Here is a 13559-nt window from a genome sequence, read left to right on the forward strand (position 1 = left end):
GCACTCACACACAAACCGCACGCTATGCTATTCCACCATTCAGAGGGATGAATAAATACACACACCAAACCAATATTATACAAATAGTGAATGGTCACAAGTACAATGGTACAAGATTTCGCATGACGTGAAAAATACTGTATATAGGCACTCTATTCGACGAGGCAAAGCCGAGTTGAATACTGCATCCCATCTCTCACTGAGTGCGAAATCTTGTTCCATTGCACGGGTAAAGACCATACACTATTTTTATGACAACACCTTGGATGGCAACAGATTTGGGGAGGAATGGGCATACATCAGTGTACACTAATGTAGTGTTGATGGAAAACACAATACAGCATGATCCAAACACAGCATGTATCACAGTTCCAGAGAAGTGAAAAAATACCCTTAAACCTTGTGAATCAGTTTTTCCCTCAAAATTCCTGAATTACCAATTCAAGTTTGTTCAGTGTGAAAGAATTGTCTTTTTTTTTTCTTGTTATACTTTTAGCCGTTATCTTCAACCCTGGTAATTTTATATTTATCCTACATTGTATATCAAAGATGCTGGTGGCATTTACATTGTAGGTCCATGAAGCTAAGTATCCCCCCACCCCCCCCCCCCACCCCACCCAGACACTTTTTAAGACGGTGCCTTCAGCATGCTTTTTAGATTAAAGGAAGAGTTGACATGTAGTAATGCTGTTCTATGGGAACATTTCAGCAATTTCCATCTTGAACCAGTGGTAATAAAAATCAAAGTGCGTCCGTGATCGATTGCATAAAACAGTTCCAGACACATTTTTCTGCTTGATTTTCATTCATTCATTCAACATTTAGAAGAAATGTAAATTTCAAGAATGAAAAAATAAAAATCCTTGCATTGAAATATATGGTAAGATTTTTGCAGAGCAGAGGAAATCATGACATCTGTGTTATAGGGTTCAGGAAGGGGGAGGTCCAGGTAGAGCCGAGTCAATTTCTCGTCTGTAAAATTCCTTTCTCTATACGCTGGCTTCTTGCAGTCGAATAGACATGTTTATAATCTACAATGTCATGCATCATGTCATTTATTTCATGAGTGTGTGATTTCGGGTAATATCTACAGGTGTTCGGGTCTTTTGGGGGAAAATTTCATGTCATCTTTTGCCCCTTAAAAAAAAAAAAATGTTTTGTCATGGTATCGTGTTCTGTACATGTTCGCTTTGGGCTTTGCACGGGTGTATGTATGTCTTGGGGATTGGAGTTCATAGTGCATCTGAGAATGTCCTGGCATTTAATCAAAATAAATACGCGATGCGGCTCTCTTTCTTCACTTCTCGTGTAACAGCTTCCTGAAATTTTATCACAGCATACAGCAATGTCTTCTTCTTTTTTTTTGTCGTGTTTCTTCTGTGTGTGACTTAATCTGTCAGAATGTATTCGTGCTGCGTGTTCGCTCATTCTCGTTCAAATTTATGTGTCATATTTTCTACTAGCCAGACTTTCTGTGCGAGGGGTGGGGCTTGGATGGAGGAAGGGAAAAACAAAACAAAACAAACAAAACACAAACATATTTATTGTATGAACAGTAAGCTCACAACATTGTAATGGCAGTCACATTTAATGTGTCTGTATTCTAATACAATGTCATGTAGATGAAAATGAATGTACAGAATTTTGTAATCTTGCCCTATTCTAAAAGAAAAAAAAAATGGATGATAAATTGTGGTATCAAATATTTGTCCCCCTATTCAGATAACAGTGCAGTCCAGAATACAATACAAATGTATTAAAAGACATTGATTCGTCATGTCATTTGGGACATTTTTTTTTTTTTTTTTTGCTGAGCAGATGTGAAATAGATTTGCTCTGCCCAGAGAAGAGAAAGTCTTCTAAGCACGCTATCACCTTCACATTGTGGTGATGTTACCATTCTTAGTGGAATAGAAAGAAAGTGAAATCATGAAAACCTTGCAACTGAAGAGGTTTTCTTAGAAATATCATAATTCGATGAAAACCAAACACTTAAGGGAAAGAGAGACCTGCACACTCATTGGCTATTACCAATTCAGCTGCTTTTACGTCGCTTTGCCAAATCATTCTGTGCAGTCCAGAAAATGAATGCACACTCAACAACACTGATCTTGAAAGGAATACCAGACACTTGGATTGTACATCATCTAGCTCTGTAAAGTGTGGAGAGAGAATAACTTCACATGTAGACTTCGTTCACCACCTATTCATAACGCAATCACAGCAATAGCACGGAGACATTTATAGTGCAAAAGCACAACTTTTGAACGACTAACTCACAACATAATCACAAGTAAAGGACGGCGTTTTCAGCGTCAAAGCATCACGAATAGTGTTGGTTATGCTTGTTCGTCAATACCTTTTCAGATTAAGTGTGAAGGTAGAAACGTGTTTACAAAACATCGAGGGGGGGGGGGCTTGAAATACAATTGGCATGAGTGTAGCTTATCTGTGTGACTTTGTAGCAAAAAAGGACAAACTATAGTGGGGGGAAAAAGCTTATAAATAGAGAGGAACTTTCTATTGTAATTTCACTGTTGGATAGATTTGTGTCAGTGTCACAGCAATTAGACCATATCGAGAAAAATGATAATGAATGCATGCTTGCCTGTGGAATTTTTTATTTCCTTCTTTACTTTAGAATACTGGAAAGATCACTATCCAAAATAGCAATAAAGAACAACTAAAAACACACAAACAAATAACCAGTTTATGTATTTGCTTTTTATCATCTGACTGATATTAGTGTATTTTCTCCTATTTTTGTTTAGTAGTTTAATATTTCCTTAGGTCGTAACTAATTCTGAAATTGGCATCAAATTTCTGAACATTTGTAAAAAGTTCTTGTTACTCTCAACAGTAGTTTCTTTCTGATTTTTTGCAAAAGAATTGCATATAAATGATTGAGATGGAGATTAAAAGCAAATGGTTATGAAACTAAAAATTAGAATATTTTGATATGTTTTGTCTATATGTATTCACCTAGAAAGGTATATGCTTCATAAAAGCACCACATACATCCTGTACGAATGTACACACACATGCAGAAACACACACATCTTTATAGGACACTTTAGGGCTTTTTACACTTGTGTTTCTTAACCCCGGACTTTCTCAGACCCAGGACTATCGTTAGTCCCGTACCAATTTTTTCAGCTTTTTACACTCGCCAATTAGTCCCGTACTATCTCTTGTCCGGGGCTAAGGAGAAAACTGACCTTTTTACACTCGTATTTCTTAGCCCCGGACTTTCCAAACCACATGAATATTCATAATTACGCTGTGTACTGTACACGTACACGCACGCACCGGCAGCACTTGATTACCTCGTTTCTGATTGGTCGGTGAGGGTCGGACTTCGTCTCCGTCGCTTAGCCCAGGATTATTTTTTCGTTCTGTTTACACTCACTTGCTTGGCACCGCAATTAAGGTGCTAGCACCGCAATTGCGGTGCTAACCCCTGCTATTTTGCAGGGCCAGATAGTACCGTACTATCGGTGGGGCTAGCCCACTTTGGCAAAAACGAGTGTAAACAGAAAGTGGGCTAAGGATAGTCCCGTACCAACGGTGGGGCTAAGGCCCCCCCTTAGCCCCACCGTTGGTCCGCGGCTAAGCAAAATTTTACAAGTGTAAAAAGCCCTTATGGTGTCTGACAATGGAAGTAGGTTGTGCGATATGAATTCGAATTTTTTATGAGATAATGTACATCCAGACCTCTGTACAGCGTATAACTTTCTTAATTCATTAAAACACATGCTCACACACACACACACACACAACAACAACAACAACAACAAACATATTATCCAGACACATGACAGTGCTCCCTCCACATGCTCGGTTGTTAAAAGCTACAGAGAAGAGGAGCGAGTGGAATTCCATTGGACGTGTGCTTTGTGCCACCTGTACACAAACATTGCAAAAAAGCAGCATATGGTCCATGCACTACACCTGATTAATCCTACCTCCATCCTTACCACCCCCCCCCCCCAAAAAAAAAAAAAAAAAAATCTTTGCTGCTAATCCTTTCTGTAAAAATCACCACAAAAACAAAAGTCTTCAAAATCCATTAAAAAAAACCACTAAATATATGTGATTTCTTTGTAGTGCGAGCACACACAAGTAATGTCTTGTTCTTTATGTGTATAAAGTTTATTGTAAAGCATTTTGGAAATAGGTATTAAGTGGAAGAAATTATTCACTGTTAAAGTTATCAGTGTTACTACTGGGGAGATGATTTATGCAGAGGAATTCTGTTTGCATATTCTCAAAAGTCAAGTATAATTTGCGAGAGAAAATTTTAGATACTTTGCTTTAATGATGGTAGACAGAACATAGGCTCAGTGAGGACACGAACAGTAATGATATGATATGACACTGATGAAATGAGTCAATAAAACTTGGATTGCAGACTACAACAAAAAAAACAACCTCCAAAAAGTCATGCTATGGAGAAAGCAGGAATTTGTAGGGTAATGATTCATGTTGTAAAACTGGCTGAGAAAGAATCGAAGGGCCCCTAATGCACCAAGCAAGAGTTTGTTTTCAAATCTAGCGAAGTAGATGAGGGGGGCTTGACGATGAAAGATGACATTGGAGTACATGTTTGTCCCCAATGACCGCTCTAAATCCTTCTTGCGCCCATTCTAGGGGAGTGGAACGCCCCCTGCCGTACATCCAGCGTCGCCCGCCTCCACCGCCCGCCCCCTGGAGGGCCAGGTTGCCAGTAGCAACGCGAGTCACCCCTGGGACTCTCCGAACATGAACGAGGAGTTCCAGACGATTCCAGAAGAGGTATGTTCAATAAATGACTGACGGGGTAAGGAGGAGGAAAAAGAGAATTGTCGTGACAAAGTATATTAACCCATCGAGGACGAGTCCCGAGTACACTCGGGCAAAAGTCTATGGGAAATGCGTGTGGTAGCAAAATGAAACCGTCAACGGGTTTAAGAGATGGTACAGTTCTGGGTGAGATGGGGCTTCAGGCTTCCAACTTTTTTGTGAGATAATGAGAAACAACTTACGAAGTATTAAAGAGCATACAATTCTAAGAGGAATTTAAATTCTATTTGATGAAAATTGGTTTTGAAATGAATGAGACATCCAAAATCAAAGAGGTCAGAAGACATAGTAGACCCACTTTTTATTAGGACCACTTTGTTTTTCTTTGTGTTTGCATATCTCAGCAATTTCAAAACCAATTTTCATCAAAGAAACTTTGAATTCCTCGTAGAATTGTATGCTCTGTAATTGTATTTCAAAAGCTTCTAATGACATGTATCTCTCAAAAAGTTGAAATCTGAAACCCCAATCTCGACCAAAACTGTCCATCCCTTTAAAGTAAGAATGGAGCTGCTATGGAGTGGGTGGGAAATCATGCAATGCTTTGGATGTTGTTTGGTATAAGATTTATGAAGTCTTGGCCAATTAACAGGTGAAGGATTAGCAGGTGGTGGAAATAAAAAGAAGGTTACAGTCCATTTTGAATATTGTAAAGTTAGAAGTTGTTTTAAAAAGGCAATGCCGTTCTGTGTTCTTGTTGACTTAAACGAGTCAGTAACACACACTGAGTGACAAGTCAATTTTAGGATTCTAGTACCTGGACGTTAGGATGGAGCAATGGGAGGGGGTGGAGAGAATGGTCTGATGACGTTTGGTTGCAGTGATGATCAGGAGAAAGATGCGAGAGGATGATAGTGGTGATGTTTATGTATAATAAGGATGATATTTGTGATGATGATGATGATGATGATGATAGTAACTGTGTTGCTATGGTGATGATGATGATGTTTTAATAGTGGTGGCAGTGATGTTTCCATGACATTTTGCTCCTGCGGCAATTGTTCACTTGAAATATCTGCACGCTAAGCCAAATTTAAATTCTACCCACGAACATAGTCCTCACCCTAATCCTAATCCTCACATCAAACTAAACCTAAAAACCTATCCCAACGGAACCCTAACCCTAACCCTATGTCCTTGGAGAAAATGAGACTGGAGCAATTGTAGCAGGAGCAACTGATGTGTCAATGGTAATGACATGATGGTGGAGATACGATAGATGAAGATAGCATTTGATAATGATGATAGCTATGATAATGGTATAATGGTTTTATGCAGATGATGGTTGTAATTATGGTGATGATTATAATTTTGATAAGAGTGACTATTATGTTGGTGGTGCTGGTTATGGTAATGGTCTTGAAATGGGTGATTATAGTGACTAGGATGATAATGGTGATGAGGAAATGATGATTGTAACTGTTCTTATGATGATGGTGAAGGTTATAATGGTGACAGGTATATTGGTGGTGCTGGTTATGATAATGGTGTGAAATAGGCGATAATAGTGATTAGGATGATGATAGCGGTGATAAGAAGATGATTTGTACATTTGTAACTTGCGTAATGATGATGGTAATGGTTATAATGGTGGCAAGAGTGATTCCTATATTGGTGGTGCTGGTTATGATAGTGGTCTTGAAATAGGTGATTGTAGTGACGAGTATTATGGTAGTAAAGATGATGGTGACTATTGGGAGCATGATGATGGTGGTACATGTAGTTACCATGGTGATTATGATGGTAATAATAGTGATGTGATTATGATGTTGATAATGACAAGGACGGCGAGCCGATGAAGTCCTGATGATGAAATGTGCTGGTGCTTACATTAGTGATACACAAGATCTTGTGAATGATTAATGTTTCTGAGATGCTAAAGTGAAAGATGATGTGTTGCCGTGGTAATGATGTTTTAAGGGGAGCCATCGGGATTCACCCTTCTCCAGTGAGAAAGAGACTTGGAAACGATGTTGGAAATGATCAGTATTCTGCATAATTGATGGGAATCGTGTGCCAAGTGCAGCCCCGAGCATGGTGGTAATTATGCAGTGCCACTTCAGTGGCATTAGTCATCGGGTGACACGTGAACCGGCGTGGCTCATTCTAGCATGGTCAGACGTGCATCGCGACGTCCGCCAGCCGCCGCAGCCTTTCTAAACATCTCGACCGCTGTGTGGTCTTTTGGAACGGGAGGCGGCGGAGCAAAGACGTATCACATGGGTAAACCGTGATGTAATGACTCGAGCGGTTCGGGTTCAGTGAAATCCTGAGAATTTCAAATGAGCTCCAAGCAGATTGGGGCTGGGGTTGGCATTTTGGCAACTTTGGGAACTTATCTTGCCCACACAGCTGATATTTTTTGTGGTATACTTTGTATGTTACCTGATTTAAAAACAGCATTAGTGAATGACATCTGCACTGCTTTTCTTCAAGAATGTCAGATTTAAGTCAGTGTGCAGTTTGAGAAGACTTGTTAAACAGGAAGAGAAAAACAACACCTAGTGATTACCAGTAGTTTGAAACCAAATTATTGTGCAGATTTTCTTCCATTTGCCGGTTCACATCATTCCCTTAATGAAAAGGAGACAAAATTGTATGGAAGCGGTGGTCAAAGATGTTTTCAATCGTTCTGGCCCAAGAAAACAAATGAAGGAATTGGAGATCGGGCTGAGAGTTGGTTAGTAGGATTTTCTTTGTTGCTCATTGAAGTCAAATTTCAGATTAGGGAGTGATTGCCTGTGGCATGGGCAGAGATGTGTGTTTGTGTGTGTGTGTGTGTGTGTGTGTAGTGTATGTGTTAGTCTTTATGTTGGTGTCTGTTGGTTTGTGTGATGGTGTCTGAATGAACGTGTTTTGGCTGTGAGTGTGTGTCTGTGTGTGTCTTGGTGTCTGTTTGTGGTTTGATGTCTGTGTCTACATGGTATGTCCATATCTTTGTGTCCATCTGTTTTAGTCAGTGTGTCTGTATGTATGTTTGTCTGTGTGTGTTCATGCTTGTGTCACACAAACATTAGCTGCAGACGGATGAGATTTTTGTATGTCAGAAGGATGATATGTGTTTTGTTCTTCTTTGACAGAATGAATAAGTACATATTGCAAAGATAATGTTATGCAATGGTGAGACGGTAGTGATGCTTTTGAGTTGATAGGAATTGTGTGTGTTGATTGTCTAGCTGAATATTATGGATTTTATGAAGTCTTCATCGAGATTGTCGGGGAAAGTGTCTATCTTTGTTGTGTGAGGGAGATAAAGTGGTGGTGAAAATTGAATGAACCATGACATGGTAGTTTTATTACAACTTATCAAGCAAATTACTAATCAAAAACAATCAGGACTGAGTATTCATAGAATGAATTGAGAATTCAGGCATTGAGATCCGTGTATTCAGTAATTCATGTTTGTGTTAAGGTCCAGAACTTGGGAATATATATCTCAAGCGATAAAAATGGGTGCTCCCTAGAGCAATGCATGTTCAAAATTCTAATAGCAATGTATACATGTATATATATATTATCTCTTTCCATTTGATATAAGATTGGAAAATTTGTTAGTGGAGTAAATGCAGTTAGTATTAGTGCATGAATTTCTTTTGTACAGTTTGCTTCCAATATTATTTGCAATTATGATTTGTAGTGTCAGCCAATAGTAAACTTGATATGCTCAGTGTAAAAGCAAGCTTTGAGGCCTGAGCATAGATCTTGGGCAATCTGCCAAAGAATATTGCTTTCCTTTTATATCATTTCTGAAACCTTTATATGATTTTGTTTCAGTTTTATTTCAACAGCGAATCCATGTAATCAAGAAAGTGGAGGAATTGCATTTTCAAGCACTTCAAATGATTTCTAGCTAGCTCTTCCCTTGAAATATTAGTTGTACTGAAAACTACATTACAGCTCCAAGCATTCTTAGTTCTATCTTCACATTCTGTTAAAGGGGATGGCTAGTACCTGATCAGTGGGAATCAGTGGGAATGCTGGGGGATGATTGTTCCAATCCTTGTGGGATTTATTTAAGAGTACATTATATATCTATTGTTGTGTGAAAATTATTTGCTTCAGAATGGTCTCATATTCAAGTAATGTGCAGTTAAATGTTTCCAGGTTAGCATGCCTGTACAGTGACGGGGCGATCGTTAACGATCGCCCCGTCAGAAAAGAGGTTACCAGGGTTCATTAAAGATGATGATGGTGTCCTCAAATATCAAAGCATTCAGTCTGCAGTCATGTGATTACACTTATTTGATACAAATTTTCAAACAAAATTTTTAAAAGAATCGGAGAAATACATTATCAATCCCAGTGAAACTGGTTTGACGCTCAAAGCTCAATGATGGGCACATTTTATGCCTAATTTGTATGCCATTTGCGGAAGTATCTAATGAAAATGAGGATTGAAAACAAAAGAGGGCTCTGATATCATAAGAGTCAGTGTCTAACTTGAACGGTGACAAACATTTGAGAAGTGCATGTTTTATTCGTAGTTTGCATGACAGGTCTACGGCTACACTTTTTGACTTGCACTCTTGGCGAAAAGAGTAGTTCATGTCGTCTGTTTCTTCTTCTCCTTCTTGTCCTCCTCTCTCTTTCAACTTGTCCAATCTTTCTTTCTTTTTTATAGCAGAAGAAGAATGAAAAGCCTGCAGAGTCTAGGCGAAGTTGGGTTAGTGTTTTTTCGTCTTGCAGTTGCTGCATTGTGTCGTCAGCATTTTGTGTGCTTTGCCTGCTGTGGTCATGTGGATTGGTGTTCTGTTTAAACCATGGAGTCTCACAAACCACACATTTGGGGGTTTGATGCTGCATCTTTTCATCACAATTACTATCACTCATTTGCTAGAATATAATTTGTAGGACTCCCTCCCCCACCTCAACATAAGCCTTATTTCGGCCAGATACAACTATTCCTTATTATTGTTATCGTTGTTATTGTTATTCCATTGTTTATCTCCATTTCAGAATTATCAAAAGCCCTTAATGCAATGAATTATTCTAAATTGATCCTCAAATTGGCAACACATTGTAGGAGATGGAAGTGAATATTATCCTCTCAAATTGGTGAATTTTTGTAAGATTGTGAAGTGATAATGCATATATTTTGTGGCGATTATGCACACTTTTCACGAGATAAACCAATTCCACTAATCTCTTTCTGGTATAAGGAGCTCATTTCAATTTGAAGTTACCAATTTAAAGGACAAGTTCACCTTCATAAACATAAGGATTGAGAAAATGCAACAATATTAGTAGAACACATCAGTGAAAGTTTGAGGAAAATTGGACAATCGATGCAAAAGTTATGAATTTTTTAAATTTTTGTGTTGGAACCGCTGGATGAGGAGACTACTACAGCTTGTGAGTCATATGCGTACAATAGTATAAAGAAAATATAAAAGAAAATTCAACATATTTTCCCTTTTTTCGCATAATAAAAGAACAATTGACTTGCCTCTTTCTAAAGGCAGGGGGAATAATATTACCCATAACATTTATCGGTAACGAGTCAGGGGAATGTGTACTTTTTTCAAAAGATGGAATTTTGTGAAATTCTCTTTATATTTTCCTTATATTGTTGTACGCATGTGACATCTAAGTTATTCATACACTGCAGTAGTCTTCTCATCCAGCGGGTACTGCACAAAAACTTCAAAAATTCATAACTTTTGAACGGATTGTCTGATTTTCCTTAAACTTTCAATGATGTGTTCTACTAGTATTGCTACATTCTCTCAATCCTTATGTTTATGAAGGTGAACTTGTCCTTTAAAGAGCTCAGTTCAATTTGAAATTGCCAAGTTAAAGAGCTTGGAATTCAATTTGAAGTTATCAATTTAAAGAGCTCAGTTCAATTTGAAATTCCCAAGTTAAAGAGCTTGGAATTCAATTTGAAGTTGCCAATATAAGGAGCTCAATTTAGTTTGAAGTTGCCAATTCAAAGAGCTTAGTTTAATTTGAAGTTGCCAATTTGAAAGTGGACGAGATGATAATATATGCAGCAAACTTACCCCAAGACTTGGTGGGTTAGTAGATGTTCAACTAAATGGAGAATGGGACCTCCCTATTTGTTTCCACGCTCTCTCTCTCTCTCTCGCACTCTCATCTTCTCTTTCTTTCTTTCTTTCTTTCTCTCTCTTTCTCTCTCTCTTTCACTGTCATCCTCAACAGTGCCCCACTGTGCAAAAAGTTTCTACGTACATGTATGTGCCTTGCAGTGCTTGTAGGTTGCATTAACATTGCTAACACTTCCGTTACAAAAGTTCAAAGATAAATTAATAAAATGTTGCAGGATGAACAGTAGAGGGCAGCAGATTGGTCTACTGTAAATTCTTACAGAATGAGTTTACCGTGGAGCACTGATTACGAATTATACTCTTTCATCATTTTTACCTCATGGGGGGGGGGGGTGGATGGAGTGGCATCATTGGCAGAATGTGGAAATATTACCGTGACAGCCATTTATATATCAATATCTCCATAGACAATATTCTGTTAAATATCACATGCAGTGTTCAGTAGATTTCTATTGAAGGAAAATGGAAAGCAATCTTTTTAATCATTGCCCTTATAAAATCAACTGTTTTTAATGAAAGCTAAGGTTGGTTGTCATTGTTGATTTTGATAAGGAAAAGCAAGTGTATCAGGAAAAAAAAAATTACAGAAAAATGATGTAAATGATTAATCATCATTTGTGAGGAGGGGATTTTTATGTGTCTTGGCACACATGAATGCCAACATTGAAGCTTTCAGATCAGCTGCCACACAGACTTAATCTGAGGATAATTAATTTGTTCATAGATCAAACAACTTTCTGGACATTAGATCATACAATGATGTAGTTATGTACTGCTGCTGTGCAGATCTTAATGGGCAACTTTTGAATAAAGGGAGCGCATGTTTTCTGTTTTTAAGTTGTACTAAACTTTGCATATTTTCTTTGTCCGCTTGTTGTAGTTTTATGGTGGGCTGTAGTCTCAGCGTAGTTTGGCTTGATTTTGCAGGATTTGTGTGTGAAGCTCTAGCATAAGGCACAAGTAGGGTTTGGTGTTAGTGTGCTGTGCCATCTTTTGTGTCTTATGATTGTTTAGTCCCCCTACCTCTTCTTTCATGTAGACCCTACACCTGGATGGGGCCCGTTGCATAAAAGTTACAATTATGGTAACTTTGCCATCCAATGGTAAATACCATGGCAACAGTACTCAACAGCCAATAAAAATCAAGAATTCCATGGAAGTTACCATTGGATGGCAGAGTTATTGTAATTTTAACTTTATGCAACGGGCAACTGTACTTGTAAAAAAAGATTCTTAACATCTACAGCGTGTTTGTCATGTATTTTTCTGTCTTACTCATGCTAATTCCAACCTGTCTTCTGGTCTGTTTTATTTTCTTGAATATTGTGGGTGGATTTTTTTTTAGGTGTGTGAATTTATGTCTTTTTTGTGTGTGTGTATGTGTGTTAGTGATTGTACATTGTTTTTGTCTCAAACTCCCCTCAATACGCCTTTTCTTACCCCCAGTTTGGGTTGTCTACACACATTTTTGGTGATCTTTTATTTCATTCTGTCGCTTTCTAAGACATTACTTTGTTGTGCATGGTGTCCCATTCCTATTTAGTTTGCTCTGCTGAAGTAGTGTTCTTATTATTTCTGAATAAGATTTTTGTTTTTCGTTTTCGGCTGATTTTCTTTTTCCTCCAGTGCATCTTGTAAACAATTGTGATGCTAATATTTCTGTTTGCGGTGTCACTAACACTGCTGCAAGTGAATGTTTATAGCATTTAGTATTGGATGATTGTGTACTAAAGTATAAAAACTTTTACATTTGCAAACAGGAAAGGGCCAATTTCTCTTGAACACACACAAAATAAACAAATTTCTTCTCTCCCTCTTTCTCATGAGCTATGCAAAATAGATTGTAAAAGTTGTCCACATGCAATTCATATATAAAGGACAAGTTGACATTCATAGACAATGTGGATTGAGTGAATGCAACGGTATTAGTAGAACACTTCAGTGAAAGTTTGAGGAAAATCAGACCATCCATGCAAAAGGCATGGAATTTTAAAGTTACTGCACAGTCACTGTTGATAAGAAGACTACTGCAGTTAAAGGACAAGTTCACCTTCATAAACATAAGGATTGAGAAAATGCAGCAATATTAGTAGAACACATCAGTGAAAGTTTGAGGAAAATTTTAAGGAAAGAGAAAAGTGAAAATATGTCAATTTCTTTATATCGTTCTACACATGTGACATCACAAGCTGTAGTAGTCTTCTCATCCAGCAGTGGCAGCACTGAAACTTCAAAAATGCATAACTTTTGAACAGACTGTCCAATTTTCTTGAAACTTTCACTGATGTGTCCTGCTAATATCGCTGCATTCTCTTAATTCACACGTACAGTGCACTCCCGTTAAAATGAACACGGTTTTAACAAAATTCCAGTTACGACGAAATAAAAATTCAGGCCGCAACATTGCCTGCTCTGTTAATTTGTATTGTTTGTTTGTTTGCTTATAATGAAACTTTGCAAAAAAAATTGCCAGTCCAGAGGACTTCGTTATGACAGGAATCCACTGTATATGAAGGTGAACTGTCCTTTAAGTTACTTACCCCACCTTTTCGGAGTGTACCTTTAAGGATGTTTCAGACACACATATGGAAAAAAAAGGAAAAAAAGGCAGAAGAGAGAGCTTCTAGAGTTTAATGGTAACACAAAAAT

The 13559-nt window shown here is 38.0% G+C and overlaps 1 protein-coding gene across 1 annotated transcript in view; it reads left to right on the top strand.

Moving 5' to 3' along the window:
* Nucleotides 1-13559, top strand: part of LOC139737763 (uncharacterized) — a 180068-nt gene that overhangs the window by 154761 nt on the left and 11748 nt on the right. Inside the window, exons 11-12 of the mRNA XM_071648437.1 lie at nt 4651-4794; nt 9464-9505. Coding sequence (XP_071504538.1) covers nt 4651-4794; nt 9464-9505 — 186 coding nt within the window. The remainder of the gene's footprint in view (nt 1-4650; nt 4795-9463; nt 9506-13559) is intronic.

Source organism: Diadema antillarum, unplaced genomic scaffold (genome assembly GCF_040938485.1).
Source record: "Diadema antillarum isolate AM-2024a unplaced genomic scaffold, OU_Dant_1.0 seq00000704_RagTag, whole genome shotgun sequence".
Taxonomy (NCBI): Eukaryota; Metazoa; Echinodermata; class Echinoidea; order Diadematoida; family Diadematidae; genus Diadema; species Diadema antillarum.